Here is a 25,167-nt window from a genome sequence, read left to right on the forward strand (position 1 = left end):
AAGAAAGGGGTTGAAATTTCCTCTCCAAAGCAGCGGGTAAAAAAAAGAGATGGCCGGGCGCGTAGTAGGGGGCGGAAGCGGGAATCGGGGAAGCCGAGCTGCGCGCAGAGGCTGCGGAGGTCTTCAGGGAAGAAGGACGGTTCTGTTGCTATGCAACCCGCCCTGGGCCCGCCTCCCGCTCGCGTTGCTAGGAGACCGCGAGGCCAGGGGGAGGGCGGCGGAGCTGGCCCTACGTGCTGACGCTAATTGTATATGAGCGCGAGCGGCGGGCTCTTGGGTCTTTTTTAGCGCCATCTGCTCGCGGCGCCGCCTCCTGCTCCTCCCGCCGCTGCCCTGAGTCACTGACTGCGCAGCTCCGGCCGCCTGGCTCCCCGTGCTGGCCATCGGTAACGGATGGGGGCCTGAAACAGAAAGGGGAACGTAATGTCGGCCGGGCGGTCGCCGCGGAGGGGAGGGACGGAGGAACAGGGAACCGAAAGCTGGGGTCGCGGGCCGCCGAAGGCCTCTTGGCTGGTTCTTAGAGGCCAGAACCGGAGCCGTCCGCGGAGTTTCGACCCCCATAGCCTTAGAGGCGCCCGGGATCGGCCATCGCCCTCTTTCAGGAACGGCTGAGGAGACGCGGGGGTTGGTGCGGCCTGGGAGGCCGGGGACCGTGCCAGTCTTTGCCGAGGTACCCTGAGCCCCACCGGCTTCTCCGCGTGGACCGGGGCGAGGCCACGGCGTCGGTCGGGCGCGCTGCGGAGGCCACGGCTACGCCGGCCGGGCTCGAGTGCATAGCCTGCTGCCGCCTCGATTTCCCCGTTTCCTCAAGATTAATACCCGGAGGAGGCCGCTGGGGGATGGAAAGAACGGCGGAGGCTGCGAATTCCGATGGGAGGGAGGGGCTGTGAAGGGACGAGGCCCCGGGGCGGGGAGGGGGCGGGGAGGCTGTGAGGCTCCGGGGCTCTCCGCCCACTGGAGGTGGCGACCTTGCTGGGCGGGGAAACCCCCAGCGGCTTCCCACGCACACGTGGCCGCCACCTGGGACCGATTGGAGACCCCAGGTTCAGTTGCCATTACTGGAAGTTGTAGAAACAGTGGGATGTGAGAATGAATAGTGAACAGTAAGTCCAGCTCTTGGGTGTCAAACTCTTAATCTGCTTCTCTTTGGTCTTAGTCTTTTTATTGGCACAGGAGGGAAGTATGAATGCTAGGTGATGGATGATGAAGCAGGGCCTCCATGGCTAGAATATTTTTGTGTACCTCAAGTACAGATGGGTGTCTTGACCAGGCTCTTTTATTGGGGGAGAATGGATCCTAATTAATCCTTTAACTGTTCTAAGGTGGCAATACTAAAGGCTTGCGATGTCTTTAATTCTAGGACTTCTGTTTTTTGCTTTCTTACAAATTTGTTCCTTTATTGAAGTTCCCAGAAAAGATCCTTAACTGGCTGTTTTGTTTTTAAGATGAAGGGGTATGGTGGAGGAGCTATGGAGTGGAATGAGGAGTTAATGTAAACTTAGTGCGCCAGGTTTGTAGCCTGCCTTGTCAAGGCGGCCCCCCACTTCATAAAAGGAGGCAGGGAATGAGGTCCTATCTTGGGGGCAAAGACTTTCAGAGTACAAAAAATGAACTGGGTACAGGATGTCCTCAAGGAGCCCCTATTTTAGACTATCACTGTCTGATTAGTTACCATTGTAAGGACTGCACTTTAAAAACTACAGTACTAATTGCCTGGTTTTGGGAGAGCTGAGTTGTAAAATGAAATTTGCCATTTTTGAACAAAGGTAGCATCAAAATAACATTTAGGTCCTATTTTCTTGTCAGTTTTAATACTATTACAGTTATTTTACTTAGGAAGTAATACCCATTACCTTGGGTAAGAGGAAAACCTTATTCTCTTAAGTACTCAACCTCATGGATAGGTTCTTTGACTTTAAGCAAAATGATGTATAAGGAAACCAATTTACCCTAGGCTAATCAATATAAACAAGAGTTAAGTTCCTACATCACCTAATCGACTTTTTAATGAAACAACTTTGAATGAAACCACAATATTCGACAACCTGCTGTATATAAAATTATTTAAAACTGACGACGCCCTGGCCAGGTAGCTCAGTTGGTTAGACCTGATACTCCACGATTTGGGGTTTATCCATGTCAGGGCAAATAAAGGAATCAATCAATAAATGCATAAATAGGTGGAAGAACAGAATCAGTATTTCTCCCTCTCTAAAAATCAATCAATTTTTTAAAAAACTGACAGGAGGTAAAAGATTTACAGTGATCCTCAGGGAGTATTAAGTAAGTCTCAAGTGCTTGTTCAAAGTTGTCTGAGTTCAAATGGGCCAAATCTAAAATGTGCAGTTTATTTTTTAGGAAGCCTGGAGGGTAGATGGAACTAACATTGATTGGTAGATCGGGCTTGGACATCTAATAACCTTGACTTCATAGATTGTTTTTTTTAGGTCAATGTTATGTTAATTTCATAAATAGCATTTAAGAAATTCACCATACTGGTTTGAAAATCTTAGCAAATTTTGCCTGTACCAAAACTAACAATCCAAAGTTCTATTGCTCATTTTATTATTACTTATTTAACTTGTCCATATTGTCTCCAGATGATTGATTTGAATCTAAACCCAAAATATATTCGATACATAGTCCTTTTGTAGGAAGGGGCTAAAAGCAGCAGAATCTGTTTGGCTTCAAGGTATGAAGATGTTGAAGAACAAAATTAAGCCGAGTAAATTTGAAGATCCAATTGACTTTTTTAAGCGATGGGCAGCATCCCATCCACCCCTCTGAGGGGTTGTATCAAACGGAAGCTTTTTATAGGAAGGAGGGTAGGTCAAGCTTGCTATTAACAGAAGAAAAGAAAGGATTGTTTTCAGCAGGGAGGTTTCTATCTTGCAATTGCCTCTTTCTTGGGGGCGAGGTGGAAGGGGTGGAGGTGGTCCAGGTGACAGATTCTTCATTGGTGTTGAGCAAAAAATTCCAGCTTGATTAAGACTGTTTCTGGGAGAGGTTGAAACCACAGATCAGGCATTAAATTTAGGTTTGGTATCGTGGGCTTTTAGCATGAGTGACTCCATTTTGGGCCTGTGGTTTTCTCTTTAACAATGTCAGAATAATACTTGGCTTACTCTGTTCCTTTTTTTGCTTGATTGTAAATTTGAAATACTAATGAAAGAGGATTAGAGGGAGAGAATCCTGATCAGTTTAGAAAACTAATGATTTTTCAGATCCTCAATCCTGATAAAATCTGTGATTACTTATATTCTTAGTTGATTCTTTGAGTAAATATTTTAGCTCCTATTTGGATATATATCTTACATTACAAACCAAAAAGGCAAATTGGTTGTTTAGAGTTGTGATGATGGTGTGAAGAAAAAGAGTGGAGAATGGCCTAATTTAACATTCTTTACATGAAAGGAACCTGTTACAGTGATGATAAGTCCCATTTCATACTAATTTCATCTGAATAAGAAGTTCTTCCATGTTGGGCAGAGTAGGGGTTAGAAAGTGAGTGCTGTTGTTTTCACTCATCCTTGTAAATTGTTAGTACATTTACAGCAGACCACTAGATCACAGTACTGGGCTTGCCACAGAAGGTAGCCTGTTTACTTGTGGTTACCTACTTGCCTTTTACTGCTACATACATGTTCAGAAGGTTTGAAGAGTTTATTGGATTATTTTCTAAGGTAAAGAGGATACAGAAGAGCACAACAGGTAACTGTAACAGCACTTACGTTTTAAATTATTCTACATGTATTAACTGATTTAGTGCTCCTGGAGGTGTAGGTAGTATAACCATTTTATTGAGGAAATTGAGGTACACAGTAGTTACAGAACTTACCCAAGGATGCATAACTAAACTGAGGATTTATGATTAGATTTTGTATTGCTTTTAAAGGGACAGTTTCTTTGACTTAAATTGTTATGCTGTACATAAGTTTCAAAAGCACTCTTGCTTGGCTTTCACTATGCTCCAAGGGAAAGCTACAGTGCTTAATGGTTATGAAGTTGTCTTCCAACATGTCATATTTCAGATGAATAAATTTTTTGTTTGTTTATGCTTGAGTGTATTTTCAAACATCAGTCCAACCCAGTATTGTTTCTTTAGCATTGGATAAGATAATACTTTAGATAATGAGATCTTTTGAACAGAAGATAATGTTCTCAAATAGGAGTCCATTTTGCTTGGGACTAAGTAGACTGAAATAGTGAACATAAAGAATATGATATTCTGACTGAAGTTGTGTTTGGAGCCAAATAAAGTACTGAGCCCCTGGACTACTGAAAATGTTAATGGAACAGCTACTTGAACAACAGATTTGTTGAAGTGCATTTGGAATTAAATGAGTTCTGAGGTGAAGGGAAATCTTAATCCTTGGGATATTACAGGTTCTGTTTATTAACTCTTTTGCTTTAAAACGTGTAGTTTGTAATAATTGGCTGTTTCACCATGGAGGAGTAACTTTTCATAAAAGAATAATAACTAGTTTGTTATTGTATAATCTATGGGGCAGTAGGCCAGTAGAGGAGGTGCCTTGGTTTTTGGAATGATGGGCTGGGCATGGGTTTTAGAAGTCAGCTTTTAATTCCTAGTTTCTTTACTTAACCTCTGGTGTGTTGCTGAGCATGTTGCTTAATACTTTATCTGCAAATAAGAGGAAAACTTATAATAGTCCACTACAGAGTAGGCTCTGTAAATGTTAGCTTTCTTTCCTTCTCATTAAAAGTAAGAACTTATTCAGAATCAGGTTTACTGCAGTGATAAATTACTTGATAGCTCATGTCTAGACATCTAGCTATAAGATCACAAAAATAATCAGTTTATGGTTTGATTTAATCACTTGTTGCCCTCTTCCTGCACTGAAAGGTTTTTTTTGTGTTCAAGTTCTCAGGTTAAGGTATGCCTTCAGTCATGATGAACTTTCTTTCCACTGAGGTCTTATATATTACATATGTCAGGTTGAACCTTTCACCTTTTTATCTTTAGCAATGCTTTTCCTTAAAGTCATTTTTCTGATGTTAATACAGTGATACCAGCTTTCTTTTGGTTAGGATTGTATTTCACTGACAGTTTTTAATGGGAGCCTTTAGTTGATTTACATTTAATGTAATCGCTATGATGTTTAGGTTTAAGTCTGATCTTTTTGTGTGTATGCCTTCTGTTTGGTCATCCAATTTTTCTTTTAGGTTTATATAAAAATACATATATTTTAATTGTTCTTCTGTTCTAGAACTTACATGTCTTTCTAATCTTTGGGGGGAGTCACCCTAGAAATTATACAATATGCATGCATAAGAACATTAGAATACTTGGATCCATTCCCTCCTGTTTTACCCTCGCCACTGATTTCATGTTGTGGTAGTTTAAATTTTTTAACGGGTTACACAGTGGTGATATTATTCTTTTTAAAATACTTATTTAGATGCATATGGATATTGTTTTTGCCCCTCATTTCTTATATCTTAGACCTTCCATTTGGGATCACTTGCCTTCTGCCTGAAGAAAGTCCTGATAGAGTTTATTAGAGTGCTGGAGATATTTTTGCCTGAAAGCATTTTATCTTCATACTTAAAGGATGTTTTGGTTGGGTATAATATTCTAAAATCCTCTGTTATTTTCAGCATGTTAAGCACAACAGCACATTCTATTGTCCTTTGGTATTTATTACTGAAGAGAAAAGAGCTGTCTTTTGTGCCTTTGAAGTTATCTAAGTCTTTTCTCTGCTTTTGAGGTGACTTCTGTTTTTAGGGTCTTTCCTTTTCACTAATATATCTGTTATAAGTGCAGATTTCTTTTTTTATTTATCCTGATTGGGATTTGTAGGGCTATCATTCATTAGTTCTGAAAAATTCTTTGCTCTTAATTTTTTAAAACATTCTACCCATTCTCTACTCCTAGAACTTGTATTAAACCTTTGTTAGACTTTATTGTATACTAAAATGCCTTTTAACTTCAGTATTTTCCATCCTTTAGTTTCTGCCATATTTTGGGGAGATTTCTTCTAAGCTTGCTTCTGGCTCACATAATTCTCTCCCTATCTGTGTTTAGCCTACTGTTAAACCTGCCTTTTTTTTTCTTCTTAGAAGTTCTATTTAGTTTTTTTGCCAAATTAGCTATATCACCTTTAATAGATGACTGTTCCTTAAGATATGGCTGCAAACGTATTTTCAAATATAGTTAGCATGGTCGTTTTTGTCTATGTTTATAGTTATAAGTTTGTAGCCTTTTTGACAAATATTTTAAAGTCTTTGTAGACTGTTTTTTGTTGTGTTCTTTTCTTTTGCCCCTATTGCTCTTGAAAATTACTTTCATGAATTATTTGAGGTCTAGGATTAAGGTGCCTTTCACTTATATTTGGATATGCAGGTGTCTAGGAACACTGTCAGACCACTTTAAGCTCAAAGTTTGGGGTTTTGAGGGCAACACTGATGAGGTGAATTTGGGCTTTTGTCCAGGAGAGCTGGTTTATTATCCCTGAGAATTTAGCATTTGGGTTTACTGCTTAATTTGGGAGGGTTGCCATAAAAATTTCTCACCTTGGATAGGTCCAGAGCTTTTGATTTTATGCACAGTAGTTTACATTTGAGGTTGGCAGTTGCCCTCATGGCAAAAGTGACTTCCTTCTGCTTATCTTTTTGCTTCCTCTTGTGCCTTTAGTTTGGGGTTAGGAATTCCTTTTATTAGCATTTTCCTTGCTTTCAAGATTTTAACAAATACTGTGTACATTCAAATTTGTTTTTCATTGATAATCTAATTTGTCACTACCAGAAATGGAAATTCTTCAGATTTCTTAGAAAGCATTTTCATGTGGGATTAATAAAATTTTCATTGATTTTAATTATTGGCTGCAGTAAAATAATTAATGTAGGTGTTAACCTAAACTTGTGTTTCTCAGTGTGATCTGATTGTCTTAAGACTACCTACTTTAGAAGCTAAGTTTCTTGTTTAGAATGCAAATTTTGGGGTCTGTTCCATCAGACTTGATGGTTCATAATCTGTGTGCAGGGATCTCTCTTGTAAAAAGTAAACTCTTTGTAATTTATATTTACAGAGAAGTTAGAGAGAGAGTTCAGAGAATTCCCATGTATACCCCTTAACCAGTTTCCCTTAATGTTAGCATGTTACATTACTGTGGTACATTTACTCATTCTTTACATTTGTCAGAACTAAAGTAATCTGTTTTTTAAAACTTGTCCCAGCTAATTGTCTTTTTACATGAACTTGCTTCTTAATAAGATAAGTTCAATGAGGAAACAGTTTTTTTTTTCTTCTAATTTTGTAGATGATTAAATAAGGCCAGAAGTTTTCTTCCTAAGTGAGATTGCTACAAAGTTGATGTCAACCCAAATGATCTGACTTCAAAATTAGGCTTCCTTTAAAAAACAAAAAGTGTGTACCACCAAGAAATCTCATTTATCCAGAACAGACAGATTGGAGAAGGCATCTCTTAATAAGTAAATGCCATCCTGTTATGTTTTGAATCCTCTTTAATCAAGAATCAAAATAATTTTGTTGTGGGAGTTTGAATTGTAAATGTAGTGCCACAAATTTGACACTGAGGATTAGCAGTGTAAGTGTAATGATACTCCTCCAAATATTAGCACTTGACTGCTAAAATCAGCACCTCTTCTTGACACTAAATGATAAGCATATTAAGCATGTTGATGCAAGGTAGGGGTGGGGAAAGTCTGGCCTGTGGGAGGTATATGGCCTGAGAAATCATTTGGTCTGGCCCTGCCAAGGCATCTGCAGGCTGGAATAGAAATTCAGTAAATCTAGGAGCTTTTTTCATAGCTAACTTTTAAAAATATGTTTTTATTGATTTCAGAGAGAGGAAGGGAGAGAGAAAAACATCAGTGATGAGAGTCATTGATCGCCTGCCTCCTGCATGCCCCTCCTACTGGGGATGGCGCCTGCAATGTGGGCACGTGCCCTGACTGGGAATCAGATCCTCAACTCATGGTTCATAGGTCAAGGCTCAAACGCAGCCATGCCAGCCTGGCTCATAGCTAATTTTTAAGTTGATAATTTTGTATGGCCCGAGAATGATGTTACAAATATCCAAATGGCCCTTGGTATGGTTCCCTACCCCTGCTATTAGGAACCATGTCATTTTATGAGTTAAAGACGAAGGTTTTAATATTTATAAGATTAAAAACTTGATTTTAATGTGGCATTCTAAGCTTAATGAAAATTCTTTTTTTCTTACTAATCTGCATTACCAATGGCATTCAGCCGTTTTTCTGCCTGAATGTAACACACTTTACCTTAGTTTTAGTTTTCTAAAAGCAGTGTTCTTTAATACTAATCTTACAGTGAAAAAGAACTTAGGATGTGTTTTGATCAGTTCTAACAGTATTCAGGTTTGCTAACCAAGAGCATTGTTGACAATGTACCAGCAAACATGTCTAGGGTAGGCTAGGGGGTGTGGTGGTTATCAGTGATGTGACATATGAAATACATTTGAAGAGACGGGGAAGGTTTAGTTGACATGGATTGGGACCCAGAACTTTATACCTGTCATTAAATAATTTAAATCCCTGACATTTGAAACAAGGATTATTAAACTTTAATAAGAAAACAAAAAGATCTTTGAGGGGGTCATAGTAAGTATAGTAGGTGGCAAATTTTTTTTTAACATGAATTTGATGATTAATGCTGTTAAAAATGAAGTGAATTTCTCCTGTGAGGTACTAAGTAGCCTAAAAATTTAAGCAAAAATTGACTGTAGATGTCGCAGGACATTGAATAAAGAGCCTTTGTAGTGTTCCTTTTCTGTGATTCTAACATACATTAGATTCTTTACCAACAGTGCCATTATAAAAGTCCTTACATAATAGATTCTAAATGCCTACTAGTAACTTATTTTAAATAGCATCCTCTGAAAAATTTCTTGGACTACATGAAAGTCTCAATGTTCCATGGTTTTTCTTAACACTGATGCTTTTTTAATGGGAGTATACGTTTCTTTTGGGATGGTTTTCAACGTGGTATTGATTTTTTAAAAAAACATAATCAAATATGTTTTTATTGATTTTAGAGAGAAGAAGGGTGAGGGAGGGAGAAAAACATAGATTCGACAGGAAATGGATGTACTGCCTCCTGCACGCCCCCTCCTGGGGATTGAGCCCAAAACCAAAACCCCGGGCATGTGCCCTGACCAGGAATTGAACCTGTGACCTCTTGGTTCATGGGTCGGCGCTCAACCACTGAGCCACACTAGCGGGCCTCAACGTGGTATTGATTTAAAGGGTTTTGGTTTTAAATGTTTTTATTTGTTTTACATAAATTGTATGTGTTTTTTAACTTTGATGTTTCTCTCCATAGATATTTGGAGTTCTTAACAACATGGCAGACATTGACAAGTAAGTTGGTTTACTTTTCAGAGATTAGTACTGTGATACAGTTAACAGCAGTACTAGTTATGTATTAGAAATTGTATGATAATGACTAATGTTTAATGCCTACTCTTAGAAAAGTTGCATACCGTGGATCCAAGACAAAAAGTATATATAATCACTGTCTTAAATATAGTTAATCATTTTCAGTGTTTATTCTTGGGAAAGTGCTGAGCACAATAATGAATCATAAATACTTGCAGAGTCCACTTTTACCCTGTATGTATTTCCCAAAGATTTTTATGACTTACATTGTAATGTATCATACATACAAGATAAAAAGTGTATAAAATGTATATGTAGAGTTTAAATAATACTAGGACACTGTGTACAAGCTTTTAAAAATAGAACGTTGCTATTAGAATCCCTGTGTGTCCCTTCTCAATTGCATCCTCCACCTTTTCTCTCCAGAGGTATAAGCACTGTCTTGGCTTTTGTCTAATTCATTTCTTTGTTTTTCTTTAGAGTTTTATCACCTACAAATTCTTAATTTTTAATTTTGAAAATCTGAATAGCAGTCACACACTTAGATATATAAAGAAAAAGGCAATATTACCACTATTAGTCGAAGGCTCCAAGGTAGGAAAATAAAAGGCAAAAGAGCCTGTCTGGGTCATAGTCTGGCTTCAGCTTTACTGAGGCTTTTCAAGGGCTTATTTTGGAGAAGTCATTGGGCAAGGTCATGCATCCTGCAAACAGGGTTAATGAAGTTGGCATCTGGTGAGATTATACTGTAGGTGGGTGTCTTAAAGAAATATGGTCAGGGAAAATGGGGTAAGCTGCACCATGTGTTGCTTGTAATTTTACAGTAGCCTGCCAACTTAGAGGACAGGTTAAAACAGAATACTTGGGGATGGGGAGGCATGATATGATTATCTACAGCTGTTATAGGCAACAGAGCATAGAGATGAGAAGGCAGGAAAATTTTAGCACAAGGATAACACATTGAAGTACTGTATATATAAGCATCTGACTAATTTTCTTGGGTAAGCTATCTTCAGCATAAAAAGAAAAGTGGCAGCAGGTATTTTTGTGATCATGGCTTTCAAAGTATTGTCCCCTCAATCACATTCCTCCAATCTGGATTTCTTAGCCTTACCTAAGAAATTGTGGATCTATTTCTATCTTACAGGGGTTTCCTTTTGTTTCCCTCCTCTCTTGGGTTTGCTGTTATTTCCATGTTTTCTTTTTTGATTCTTTAGTACCTTCTTGGAAGAGTACGAGGGAAGTAAATTATTTTAGATGGCATGAATGAAAATGACATTTCTACTCTTATGCATGATACTTTGTGTGTAGAATTCTAATTTGGGAATAATTTTTCTTAAGAATTTTGAAGGCATTGATCCATTGTCACCTGACTTCCAGTGTTGCTATTTTGAAATTCAAAGTTATAATTCTTGATCATTTGTATGTGGCACTGTTTTTGTTGTTGTTATCTCTTAAGTACTGGGGAATATTCTTATTTTGATTGTCTGTTTTCTCTTTCTGGATCTCCTGTTATGTTGTGTGTTGAACTGGTTCTTCTAATTACCTTTTGTATTTTCCATCTTTGTTTCTCTGCTCTTTCTAAAGGAAAGCTGAATAAACTTTATCTTTCAACTCTTATATTAAGTGCTAAAATTCTAGTAGTTTTCAAGGGCTCCTTTGCTCTCTCTTCCTGTTTTTATATCATCTTGTTCTGCTTCTTTTATTGATTGTAACATTTTCTCCGGAAATTTCTTTCCCCTGTATAGTCTTGTTTGCTCTTAAATTTTTCTTTCCTCTGTTTTGGTCTCAATGTAAGAGGCTTTCCTCAAAAGGAGGTAATACTTGGTTGACTGCTCATTAAGATTGGGGTGGGGCGGGACAGGCAGATGTTTTTAAAAGCTGACTAGAAAATATGAATGTTGGGGAGGGGGATGCTTATCAATTTGGGATTTTAATGTGAAGTTGTCAGGGTGGGCGAATCCCCAGTGTCAGAATTTTTAAAAAAAATTTTATGTTTTTGTTTCCTGGGCTGGTCAGATATACTTCAGTGAAGGGTGGGTATTCTGGGAGCCAAATTGGGACAAGACTGCTAGGGAGGGGTCTCTGCATTCATATTATCATATCTTAGATTATCATAACTGTAATCGTCTGGTCCAGCTTCTCAGTTTTAACCCTTTCCAGAGAAGAAACTGGCATTCTGTTAAAATGAGGGAGAGAATCTATGGATCACACTGCTTGTCAGGTTTTGCTTTGTCCTCCCTGTCTTAACCAGATTAAGTGTTCTTTTTTTTCTTTTTTTTTAAATGTTTTTATTGACTTCAGAGAGAGGGAAAGGGAGAAAGAGAGAGAAACATCAATGATGAGAAAGAATCATCAATTGGCTGCCTCCTGCACACCCCCTGCATGTGCCCTGACCAGGAATTGAACTGTGACTTCCTGGTTCATGTGTCGGCGCTCAACCACTGCGCCACACCTCCCGGGCAAGGTGTTCTTTTTTAAGATTCTGTGTTTGAGATGGTTCTCAGCTTTCCCCACTTCTTAGATTTTAGTTCTGTTCCTGCTCTTGTCTCCTTGTCCTTCAGTGTGTGTCTGTTTAAAAACGCCTTTATCATAATCTTAGTGGGGATTCTGGAAGGATTGAGATCAGATACTCGAGCATGTGCAATCTGCCATCTTAACCTTCATTTTTTCAGTTTTGAAAAAGAAAAGAATTAACTTGATTCCCTCTTTCATTATTTAACTATGGATGCCTGTGAGGCTTCAGAGATGGAAAGGAAGAGGAGATTCTTGTTCTTTAAAGCAGAAGTTAGTGAACTTTCTCTGTAAAGGATCTGATAGTAAAAATTTTAGGCATTTTGGGCCATACGGTCTTTTGCAACTACTCAACTCTGCTGTTGCAGTGTGAAAACAGCCATAGACAATACATAAATCAGTTAGCATGGCTGTATTCCAATAAAACTTTACTTACAAAAATAAGAATGGGCTGGATTTGGCCATGTGACATAGTTTGTGGATCCCAGTTTTAAAGCTTTAAGATTTAGATGTTTTATAAATGGTTGAATGAAATGACACTGGAGGAAGAGTTGTTTCATGTTATCTTTAGTTACCCTTAACTCTTAAGTATGCTTAAGTTTATACTACATCAGAGATATTCCAGAAATGATTACTTTGTTTTTGATGAGAAGGCTGATTTTTTTTCCCCCCTTAGTTGACAGGAATGTAAATTTTGCTAACAGAATACAGTTGACTTTTTCTGTACTTTTCCCCATACAAAAACTAGATAGTATTTGTCCATATATGAAACTTTTTCAAATGCTGTTTCTAAATACGTAAAGCAACGAAATCTCTAAACCAAATATTAAAATGTAAAATCATAAAAGGAATTACATGATAATCTATATATTGACTTAGATATTCTTATTTCCCTTTTTAATGCTGATTATAATCTCATGTTCAGAAAGATTTTTTAAGATGAAATGGGAAGAATGTTATCTTACTACTTTTTACCTTCTCTTTCAATGGGGCCATCCTCCTGGCTTTGTTCTAAGCATGAAGTAGTCTTAGGCGTTCTCCTTAACTTTTACTCCTCTTTCCCATCTTCACTGTGAAGTAAAGAAAAAGAAGAAAGTCCACAAAGATAGTACAGGCTGATATGGTTGTTCCACAGCCATCAGGGATCCAGGATCCTTCTGTTTTTCCAAACTCCTTCATCCTTAGCTGGTGACTTCCATGCTCTAGGGTTGCCTCATGGTCCAGTGTGGCTGCCAGGTCTCTAGCCTTCACATTCATATTCTAGGGAGGAAGCAAGGTCAAAAAGGCCTCTCAGCTGTTTACCATCCTATAAAGGATGCTTTCTCAAAGTTCTGTACTGGCACTTTCTCTCTCACTGCTGAAACATAGTCTTATAGCCACATCTAGCTAAAAGGTAGGCTGGGAAATGTAGATTTTCTAGCTTTGTGAGTTGCCATCTCATATACAACAGGATGCTGTTACCAAGAAAAAGCAATAGATATTGGGTGGAAAACACATACTTTCTGATATCACCTTCTCTGAACCAAAACCTGCAAAAGCACATTTTTAAAACTCGAAGTATAAACTTTATATTTGACCACATGCTTTTAAATGAAATTTTAAGTATTTGTACTTGTTCACTTATGAAGTTAGAAAATTGAATTACCTTTTGAATTTTCTGTTTCATATTTTTGAAAGGCATATTAACCTAGAAAATGAATTGAAGTTTTTCTATATATTTTTTCTTATTTTTGGTAATTTGGTACATTTGAACCTTGGTGTAATACTATGATATTGTAGCAAAGAACAGTCTGAACTTGATCAAGATTTGGATGATGTTGAAGAAGTAGAAGAAGAAGAAGCTGGTGAAGAAACAAAAATCAAAGGTATTCTTTTAAATTTTTTCAGGACCCAGTGATTACTGGTGCGTCTTCTAGAGGGTAGTAATAAGTACCATGCTCTTTCTGATCCTTGTCCACTTCATCACTGGCCGTACCTCAGTTCAGAACAGTTTGTGTATGTATGTGTGTTGTTGCGGGAGGGAAGGAGGAAAGGAGTGTAAGAGGGAGATGGGGCTGAAATGATAGTAAGGGAGGAAGGTGTGGGTATAGTGACCCCTCAGAAGTCACTGTGTGTCCTCTACTGCTAGAAGGACATGGCATAGCTCTGTCAAACAGCTTAGCTACCCATGAGTTTTGTATGAATTTAGAAATGTTAGAAGTGGTGGCAGTGGGAGTTGTTTTTGGTGGTGCTTCTAAACAAATAACCACTAGCTTAGACTTGAAAATATTTCATATTTAATAATGTAGACAATTTACTGTGTGTGTGTTTGTGTCTTTTTTAATCTATTCCAACCAAAAAACAAAAAGACATTAAAAGGGGTTAGTGATGGTGGTGGGGAATATTCTTTAAGTTTTGTCCTGTAGATATGCGGCAAGAATATTAAGGTAACAGATGACTCAACTTTTCATCTTTAAGCCAGAATGAGGTTACTTGTTAAGACTAGTGAACTTCCAGTTTTAGCTTTCATCTTGCAACATTTTCTTAAAAGATAACAGACTGTGTCCTCAGTGACCAATATTGATATTCTAAAGCATGAGTTATCACAACTGGACACCATCTAATAATCAAATTAATATTAGAAGTAAATTGAAACCATAATTGGGAAAATTAAATGGCAACTTTGGGTAATGTCTATTGATGAAGAAGATAGCAAAATAATTTTTGCATAAATCTAGCTTATTTTTGGATTGAGTATAATTTTGAGACACTGTTGATAACCAAATTTTGTTTGACTTTAGTTGCAACCTTTGACTATCTCAGCTGTTAACTTTCTCTATTAAGACATAAACAGGCACATTATACAGACATCAAATAAACATTCAGGTCACTCATTCTGCTCTTTCCCAGGCTTGAAACCCACTATATTTGCAGTTTTCTGGTATGTGTTGTCTGCCTTCAAAGAATCATGAAGAGTCATAGTTAGGCATCTGGATGAAGCTTTGAGCTCCCAAAGCAAGATGGCTGAAATACAAGATAGTAGGAAGAGAAAGCTGTTGATAGTAGTTGTGTAAATGGCCTTGAGAAATGGTGTGCATTAGAGATCATTAGGAATCTGAACTTTTCTTGCACATTAGGTTTTCCTAGAGTGAATTTTCTTTAGTTTGCTGCTCATCTCTACTCATACCCACGATTTATGGGCTAGTTAGGGAAACCTCATGATTGGATTGTCCTATTAAAATAGCATAATACGTTGTCATAAAATCCTTCTTTCGATGCCCTTTTTTTTTTAAAGCGCGTCAGCTGACTGTTCAGATGATGCAAAATCCTCAGATTCTTGCAGCCCTCCAAGAAAGACTTGATGGTCTGGTAGAAACACCAACAGGATACATTGAAAGGTACAAGTTCTTTTTCATAGTCCTTATTTTTCTTTCTATAATCAACATTGCAGGTGTATCTATTTTTAAGACCATCGGGGACTTATGTATGTAATAGTGGAAAGCTAACATTTGTTAATATCTAGTATAGGATTTTTTGGAGTTGAAGGTTTTGCTAAGTACCACCAATTTAGAGTTCTTTTTAAAGTTTATTTTCATCTCCATAAGAAGTATACTGATCTTAATCATTTCTGAGATTTGTTTAGAGGTTTGTTAGAAATGCACAGAATTAGAAAAAATAACAGATTTCTTATCCATTTTGATGGTGATAAAATAATAATAGCCCAAATATCCTGTTTTGCTTGTAGTTTTTTTTACATGGCTTTATGATTTTAAGATCCATCCATGTTACTATCTATATGTATCTCTTAGCTTCCGGTCTAAAAGTTGCCTAGGTCTCTGTCATGTTTGTCTACCGTGTTTTATTATATGCGTTTTCTTTGATGGATACCTAAATAGCCTCCAAGCTCCATCAACACAGTCCATTGTAATGGTCATCATTGTATGTTTCCTCTTAAGGAACTATATGATATGTACTTATAGTGGGATTGCTAGTTATGGGGCTTGGGGGTTTGCAAGCCTTAAGTACTTTTAGATTGCATTTTAGAACGACTGTATCCAATGCAATGAAGGTCACTTTACCTGTGTGTCCTTTCCAACAGTTTGTATCATTCAACTTTATAGTTTTATACTTTTAACAATTGAAGAGGTGCAGGCTTATTTTATTTGTATTTCCTGATCTGATGAGTTTTCTCTTCATGATTCCAAGGCTTTTAGGTTGCTCATTTGTACCCATTGCCCTTTTTCCTATTGGGGCTTACTGTCTTTTTCTTGTTTTGCAGGATTTCTTATCTATTCTAGGTTTTAATCCCATATCAGTTTTAGACTTTGTAAATCTGTTGTGTCATTTTTATTTACTTTACACATAGCATCCTTTATTAAACAGAAATTATTACTTTTTATGTTAAATTTTTTACCTATGGTTCTTTTGAAGTCCTTCCTAGTTTCTTCTCTATTTCCTGTTGACTAGTTTTACCTTTTACTTGTAGGTCCTTAATTCCTCTAGAGTACACCTTTGTATTTGGTGTAAATAGGCATTCAATTTTTTCTTTTTTCTTTCTTTTTTAGTGAGCTAGCACCTTTGTTACATATCCCTTTTTTATAAACAACTGTGCTTGTCTTTGAGCAGGACTCTGCTGTTTCATTGATCCTTGACAGTAACTTTATCAAGGTTTTTTCAAAAAACAAACTAAACTAAAATTTTGATAGTGATTACATTGAATATATATGTAGATTAACAGAGAATTATGTCATTTTTAATATTAAATTGTTTCATCCATATCTTTGTATTTATTCAGATCAGATTCTGTGTCTTTTATTACAGTGTTCTATGTAGTCTGTTCTTGGTTAATTCCTGTATACCTTAGTTGTGTTGCTGGTTGTGAATAGTGTCTTAATTTTTTTAATGTATTTTGTGGTTGACTGTTCTTGATGTAGAGAAGGAGGGCTCTTGATTTTTTTTTAAAGTTGATTTTGTATCTAGAAATCTTGCTACACTTACTATAGTAATTTATTCTGTATTTTCTCCCATGGGTAAAAGATCTTATCTGCAAATAATGGCAGTTTGACTCTAATCTTCCACGTTACACTATACCACATGTGTGTTTTTCTTTCTTTGTAACACTGGCCAGTATTACAGTGAGCATCAGTGTTAAAATGGGCATCTTTGTCTTCTTTCTAATCTTAACCAGGAATGAATATAAAATCTCCAGTAAAATCTGTCTTTATGATTTTTATGACTTTTTTTTTCTATATCAGTTTAGATGGTCTTTTGACTTTTTTTTTAAATCTACTAAGTACATATTAAATATATTTGGAAATACATATTTTGGATATACTAACCTTGCATTCCTAGAATAAGCTTAATCATGATGTATTGTTACACCATTGAGTTGAGTAGTTAATACTTTTATTCAGGGTCCTTATTCATTAGCGAAGTGAATATATACATGTATGCATGTATGTATGTACAATAAAAAAACTTTCAGGGGTGGTAATTCTATCTCCTGGTTTTAGAGTCAAGATTTTGACTGCCTAATGAAATGAACATGGCTGCTTTTACTTTTTTTCCTATTTTCTGGAATGACTTGTATAAGATAGAAATTAACTGATTCTTGAACAGTTGGTAGAACTCTTCTAAATATTGGCTTGGACCTTTGGGGAATTTTTTCTTTTCTTTTTTTTTAACCTAATCTCCAAGTTTTCTTGTGCCAATTTCAAAGTTTATATTCTTCTAAAAAATGTATGCCTTTTACTAGGTTTAAAATTGATTAGTGTATAATTCATGATATTTTTAAAATCTGTGGTTATTTTCCCTTTGTATTCTGTATTTTGCATCTTCATTAGTTTTTCCAGTTGCCTCAATCTTAATGTTTTTTAGAACCAGCTTTTGATTTTTTATTTACATATATAAATTGCTGCTCTTTCTGTGGCTTTAATGTTATTATTTCCTTCTTTTTTCCATTTTTCCCATTCCTGTTTCCAGTTTCTTTAATTGAATGCTTAGTTCATTTAATTTTTTTAAAAAGATTGATTTGTATCTTTGTGACTTTAATATTCTCTTTTTAGAAATGTTCTTTGAATGTTAAGTATGAAGATGTATATGCTGAAATTAATAGCCTAAGCTTATTCATTATGTTGTTCAGTTTCTTCTCATTATTGTCTACGTGATCTAACAATGTCTGGGAAGGATGTGTTTAAAATCTCTACTTAATTTACCTGTTTTTCCCTGTAAATCCATCAGTTGTGGATTATGTCGTAAATTCTGTTGTCTGATGTTAAGATAGCTTTCTTTCAGGTTTTATTTACTTGGCATGTCTTTTTCCATCCTTGTATCTTACTCTAATGAGAATGTTTGTTTCTTTATTAGTAATCTCAACTCTTTACATTTCTTAAAAGTAGTCATGGGTTTAGACTCAATTGCTACCATCTTTTCCTTATTTTTAAATTCATTATATTTGGGTTTTCTTCTTTCCATTGAATAGATCAAATTTTCTTCTGCTGGTTTCAGAGTTGGATGCATTTTTGTTGTTCTTATGGTAAAGTGGCTCATAACCTAATACCTAATTTTATTTACCCCTGTTGATTTTTTTTTTTAAGTTTACCAATATCTATATTGTTTATAAACAACTTCTCTAGTTCTCTTTTTCTTTCCTTTAAGGCAACAGTAAAATTTACCAAAGTATTTGACCACCCATCTGTAGCTTCTCCTGGATTTTTTTTTTTAACTTAAAAATTATCTTTAATGAATGTAGTGAGTATCTGGCATACTTTCTGAAGCCTGATAAACCTCGTACATTTTTATTTTGCCTTCATATCTGATTAATAGTTTGGCTATAAAATTGTAAGTTTAAAGTTCTCAATTATCTTAAAATTTCACTTTATTACTTCTTGTATATATACAATATTTTCTTTTGAAGCCTTATGTCAGTCTGGTTTCTTTTGTAGGTCCTTTGCTTTCTTCATTGGACTCAGAATTTTCTTTTGTCTTTGATATTCATAAATTTTGTTAACATGTCTGGGGTTAGAGTAAGGATTTTCATATTGCTTTAACTCAAGGGATTCTCATTTTTTAAGATATTCACTTCCTTTTAACTATTGTTGAATTTGTCATTTCTATCTCATAGCCTTTCTGTCCCCTATCTGGAGAGCTTTTCAACCTTATGGACTTTTTCTTCAGTTGAACCTGTCTTGTTTATCCTGTTTGTTGGTCATTTTAGTTACTGCATTTTCCATAATATTCCTACCTTGTTTTAGATTTCTTGTTCTTGTCTCATACTGTTAATATCTTCCTTCATATCTAAGTATATTTATAATCTGTTGAAATTCTTAGTCTAATGCTGCTTCAGGTGATAAGTATTTCATTCTTTCTGTACTCAAGTGTCTAGTTATTTTGGCCTTAGAGTGTAGGGATACTAAGAGCTATAAGAGTTACTCCAGTGATGAGTATTTAGGGGAGGAATGAATATCGGATTCTGGTTTGTGACAATCCGGTGGAGTGTAAGGAGAAGGGGATGGGATGAGGCTAAGGAGAGTTTTAGTGACCTCAGGTTTAAAGTTTTCTGACAGTTCTGGGCAACCTGGATTAGCGAGGGTGGCGGAGTCAGTGCTTGTGGCCAAGTCCAGCTTTCATCAACTTCTTGTTATCCTAGGAATACTGTCACTGGGCTGTGAAGGGGACAGGAAATGAGTGTTGCAGCGCAAGTGCAGAACTTAAAGGCTTTCTTCCAACCTGTCCTCACTGCTACTCACTCTGGTCATCCCAGGATGCTTTTTCCCAGGTGGTAGCCCACCCTGTACCAGTCAAAGACAGCCTTCAGCCTTACTCAGAAGTTGCTTGTGGTGTACTTGTGTATGTGTACGTGTGCACATGTATATGGTATATGTATGTGTACACATGCACATGGGAGTGGGAGTCGAGGCCAGCAGCCCATTACCAGAACATTAAGCTTTTTTATTTTTATTTGTAAGAAACAAAAAGTTCATAATCTTTTGTTATTATTATTTTTTGCTTTTGATTGTCTTAACTAAAGTTGTGGTTAAGTAAGGTAATTACTTGATTTGCAACAGTCTGTCTATTGAAATTCTATCCTGGATTCTGGATCTGTTGCACAGATATCCTGAAGTTAGGTAAATTTTGAATGTGAGTATATTTTGGGAGGTAGAGGGGGTTTATAGTAGAAGCATTCTTTGAGGGGCTCACAGACTAGGTGTGTATAACCTTTTAAAAACCTATGTGCCATAGTTAAATTGTATGATACATGAATTATATCTAGCAAAGCTGTTAGTTTATAAAACCCATGTCCCCTCTCCATAAAATAATACATTCTTATTTAATATAATTTCAAATTCCAAATGAAATAGAGACTATAATAGAAAATAATGGTGTAGGGTACTGTCCTTTTTCCCAGTATATATATGCTCCCTTCCATTTTTTTTTCTTTTTCTTTTTTTTAAAGAAAATTCAGGTTATCATTGTTATTCTTAGAGTTAGCATTGTCATTCCATGGCTTTTTAACTCTATAAGATAGACTGTATATTACAGCTGAGATGCTAATACATAAGAACAAAGCTGAACTTGAATACATTGAAAGGTCAGGTTGAAAATATGATTTACATTTTCCTATCAGTTTACTGTACCTGGCTAAATTTCTACTTTTGAACTCTTTTATAGTCCAGAGGCCTATGTATTTATATCTCCTAAAGTTTAATTGTTTTGAATTAGTATATTTTTGCTTCAAATAGGAAACCTGTCATTTACTAACTGTTATGCTTCAATTTCAATATGATAAAAGAAGTGTGACTTGTATCTTACTGTGATGCTATATAACTGGTGCTTTCTAACCTTTCAGCTTGCCTAAGGTAGTTAAAAGACGAGTGAATGCTCTCAAAAACCTTCAAGTTAAATGTGCACAGATAGAAGCCAAGTTTTATGAGGAAGTTCATGATCTTGAAAGAAAGTATGCTGTTCTCTATCAGCCTTTATTTGATAAGGTAATACTTTCTATTACTTTGTTTTACTTATCTAAAATTTGAGAACTTTCTCCTTTTTGTAAAAGATTTCTTACTGATTTTTAGACAGGAAGGGAGAGAGAGAAACATCTGTGTAAGAGCAGAACATTGATTAGCTGCCTCCTGTACGCCCCCTTTACTGGAGTTTGAGCCTACAACTTGGGTGTGTGCCCTGACAGGGAGGCGAACCGGTGGTGCCCAACCAACTCAGCCATACCAGCCAGGCCTGAAACAACTTTCTTTAGACCTCTCAGCAAAGTGATTATTAGATGTATTTGGGAAAACTATCAGTAATAGCAGTTCAAGTTGTGGTATGCATTGATTCAATCTATGGGTTCTTAATGAGAAACAGCTAGTTTTTAGCTTGGATGACATGTAAGTTTTTTTCTTCTTCAATCATTTTAGCGATTTGAGATCATTAATGCGATTTATGAACCTACGGAAGAAGAATGTGAATGGAAACCAGATGAGGAAGATGAAATTTCGGTTGGTACCAACTTTAATTTAGTGTGTTTTATGCCTTGGAAATATAAACATTTCCTTTGAACTTCATGATGACATAGAAGGATTGTTCCAGTTTTTTTCAAGTGAAGAAATGGAGGCTTCTAATGAGACTTGCCCACAACTAATAATGGCAGAGCTGATACACAAATCCGCTGCTCTGTTACATGACCCTCTTTCTCCAGAATTGCTATTTTAATGTTGGTTGATTAAGAGAATATAATATTTTGATAAGAAAACATCAAGGGGTGAAGCATTGGCTAAGGTTTATATTTCTTTTGCTTTTCCTGTTTACTATGCTTAAAAGTCATTATTTTTCATGAATTTAAAAATTATTTTCCTAAAGCTCATGGTTATAGTGGTTCTCTTTGGGAGAGGTATGGTAGTAGCAATATTTATAAAAATAAGGTTTGATATGGGTAACAGCAGTGTTTACACAATTGGACTAGAACTGTTTGGGCTGAAAGTTACAGCTAGTGATTGAGGGTTTGTTGGTTTCTATACTTATGCCACTACATTTAATTTAAAGGGATGTATAAGATTTTTTCAAGAGGCCTCATGTAGGTATTCAGTAATGTGTGCTGTTATTTATCAAGGAGGAGCTGAAAGAAAAGGCCAAGATTGAAGATGAGAAAAAGGATGAAGAAAAACAAGACCCCAAGGGAATTCCTGAATTTTGGCTGACTGTTTTTAAGAATGTGGACTTGCTCAGCGATATGGTTCAGGTAATATTATTCATAAAAATACCAGGTTACCTTAGGGAGTAAACCTTTGAAATTTAAATGTTTGATGACTAGTCTTTTAATTGTTGTCATTTGTAGAATGATTGCTTTCTTTTCAAACAGCTGTTGTCTGTAGAGGGAAAATTGCAGCTTTGATTAATGTAACCAAATTATGATTCATTTTCAAAAGTTAGATAATGAAATAGTCCCTTTGATAATTGCTCGTTATTGTCTGGTGCTTTCTCAGCTCTGTGCCTTCTGTCTCAGATGCTTAGTGTGGAGGTAGGATGTGACAGACTTAACAGTTTCAGTTGTCTTACCCAAAAGATCTTTTCAGCCTGAAACAGCTATTCCAAGGGACATTTGTAAATATCTAACTTTTTTACATTTGTCACTTTCTCCGGGAGACATTGCCTCCTAATCAGAAGCATTTCTTGAGCCACTACCATCTGCATTATAGTACTTGTTTCCTGATATTGTGATTGTTGGAAGTTAGTGTCAAGAAAAATTAAAACAATGACTACTTATTGAAATTCTACTTTAGCTGAATAGGAAACCATCAAGCAGAAAGAATGTAAGGAACAAGAGCAGCTAAGAGCAGCAGTTACAATCAATCAGGAAACATTTTTAAAGCAAACATGCCTATTTTAGACTTGATTTTGTACCCTTTAGCCCATTCAGTCTGGATAATGATGTAGTTATTGCTACATAAAACTTCACTATAAAACGTCAGCCATCTAAGTGTTCATTGTCCAGTAAGAGAACACTAATCCTAAAATGCCACATTACTCATTTATATATATATTTTTAATTTCAAGGAACACGATGAACCTATTCTGAAGCACTTGAAAGATATTAAAGTGAAGTTCTCAGATGCTGGCCAGCCTATGGTAAAAACTTTGAAATATTTTCAATTTTGTAACATTAGATAGATGTTTACAGATAAATAAATGAGACTTTCTACAAAGAGGTGTGTCATTCAAGGGTTAAAAATGGGGGTGGGGAAGGTGATTTTTGGTATACTTAATTATTAGTAGGAAATAAATGTTTAGATGTTAATAATGTGATGCAACATTTCTTTTCCCTCCTTCTTAACTACTTTCAAAATATAGTCTATTCTTGATCCTGGATTAAAAATGGATAAAAAAAAATAATACCAAGGAAACATGAATAGGAAAATACTTATTCTGTAATAAAAGGCATGTGTCTGGGAATTACATAAAATAGAAGATGCTAGAGGGCCCTTAATTCCCCATTATGAGAGATCAACCAGCAGCTTCTCCCGAAAACCATCATTAGTATAATGTAAAGTATGGGCAAAGCTACTGTAGGCTGTAGGTTTTTATATTGGCCTGTAATAAGGTTGGGCTTTTACTCTGTCAAGCTCAGGTTCTAGTCTAAGATTTAAAAGTCCTCTTTGTGGGGATGGAGAGAGAAAGGGGGACTTGGTCAGTTTATTTAGACATGCCTAACCTATTTCATAAACATATTACTAAATAGTATTGTATGCTGAACTAAGTTTTATTCAGTTTATTTTGTACCTCATTTTGTTTTTAACATAACTGGGATTTGTCTGACTGCTTCCAAGAGTGGGAAAAACTACCACTTAGAATTTTATGTTTATGAAAACTGAAAATTAAGCTTTACTTATGAAAGCATTGAAATTGATCATGTAGGAATTTAATTAGTTTTTGTACTTCTTTTTAAAGAGTTTTGTTTTAGAATTTCACTTTGAACCCAATGAATATTTCACAAATGAAGTGTTGACAAAGACATACAGGATGAGGTCAGAACCAGATGATTCTGATCCCTTTTCTTTTGATGGACCAGAAATTATGGGTTGTACAGGGTGAGTTTAATTTTACTATATTAACAGAATGTTATATCTGTATTTGTCATACTTATGATTTGTGATACTGGTATTTCCTAGTCTGTGTGCTAGATACATACATACATAGTTTATCTCCAAACACTTGAGAATTTAGCCATTTTCCTAGAATACTTCTTGGTCTGTGGACCATTACAGATATTTCTCCAAAGGAAGTGCACGTTTAAATTTATTATATTGTGAGTTTGTGGTAATAGTAAGTACATTTATTGAAAAAATTTGTTTAGAAACAAAATTTTTCTCTTTATACTGCTACAGAAAACATTTGGACCAATATTGCCCTCTAAGATTTGAAATTAAACATACCTTTTATTTAGAAAAATCTTAGCTCTCCTTGCATTTAAAAGTAATGTGTTAATTGTGATAGAATATTTTTCCCCTTTGTTTTGGAAGGTGCCAGATAGATTGGAAAAAAGGGAAGAATGTCACTTTGAAAACCATTAAAAAGAAACAGAAACACAAGGGACGTGGGACAGTTCGTACTGTGACCAAAACAGTTTCCAATGACTCATTCTTTAATTTCTTTGCCCCTCCTGAAGGTAAATAGTGTTTTAGTTTGAGTATTGATGGTTGTTTTATTATAAGCTTTGTTAAATTTTTTTTATTCATTTGAGTTTCTCTTCTCAATTTTGCAGTTCCTGAGAGTGGAGATCTGGTAAGCTGAATTGTTATTTCTTTGTTGAATTGTTTACTGTGTATGAAATTAAAGGACTGGTTCTCAGAAGTGGGGACTGGAGTAGTTACTATTAGGATTTTGTTCTGAGGCTTGTAGTGCATGGGGAAGACCTTGATGCATCTGAAAAATTCCGTTCAAAATGCTCATAGTGTTTTCACTGAGAAGTGCTAAAATGCTAAAGATATTCTTTTTTTTCTTTTTGAGACTTGGCAAATATTGCTTTGAAGGGTTTGAGTTTTCAAGACTGTAGTTTTCTTCCTTATTGAAACTAGAATTTATTTATGAAAGCCTGAGAGTCTTTCTATTATTCCACTTGGTGTTTTCAGTAACTAATTTTAAAAGGAAAACTGCAATCATATAATAAAGTTGCTTATTTATATTTTACTTTTAAGCCATAAAAAAACCAACAATAACCAGTTCTAATTTTTATTTCCCAAAATTTCCCTGAGTATATACACTGGCTTGCTAACTTTCTTTTTATTAAAAACCTGCAAATGA

At 36.0% G+C, this 25,167-nt stretch overlaps 1 protein-coding gene across 6 annotated transcripts in view; it reads left to right on the forward strand.

Moving 5' to 3' along the window:
- The first annotated feature begins 322 nt into the window (after positions 1-322).
- Positions 323-25,167, forward strand: part of NAP1L1 (nucleosome assembly protein 1 like 1) — a 31,233-nt gene continuing 6,388 nt past the window's right edge. For 4 of the 6 annotated variants that reach the window (XM_016199396.2, XM_016199397.2, XM_016199398.2 and 1 more), the window contains exons 1-11: positions 324-386; positions 9,326-9,363; positions 13,675-13,760; positions 15,170-15,272; positions 20,723-20,864; positions 21,288-21,368; positions 21,980-22,108; positions 22,924-22,995; positions 23,815-23,954; positions 24,387-24,532; positions 24,629-24,648. In XM_016199396.2, coding sequence (XP_016054882.1) covers positions 9,347-9,363; positions 13,675-13,760; positions 15,170-15,272; positions 20,723-20,864; positions 21,288-21,368; positions 21,980-22,108; positions 22,924-22,995; positions 23,815-23,954; positions 24,387-24,532; positions 24,629-24,648 — 936 coding nt within the window. In that variant the 5' untranslated portion in view covers positions 324-386; positions 9,326-9,346. Of the gene's footprint in view, positions 387-9,325; positions 9,364-13,674; positions 13,761-15,169; positions 15,273-20,722; positions 20,865-21,287; positions 21,369-21,979; positions 22,109-22,923; positions 22,996-23,814; positions 23,955-24,386; positions 24,533-24,628; positions 24,649-25,167 lie in introns of all 6 variants that reach the window. The other 2 variants (XM_016199399.2, XM_087814529.1) reach the window with 2 other exon arrangements.

The sequence above is a fragment of the Miniopterus natalensis genome, chromosome 2, assembly GCF_054644295.1.
Source record: "Miniopterus natalensis isolate mMinNat1 chromosome 2, mMinNat1.hap1, whole genome shotgun sequence".
Taxonomy (NCBI): Eukaryota; Metazoa; Chordata; class Mammalia; order Chiroptera; family Miniopteridae; genus Miniopterus; species Miniopterus natalensis.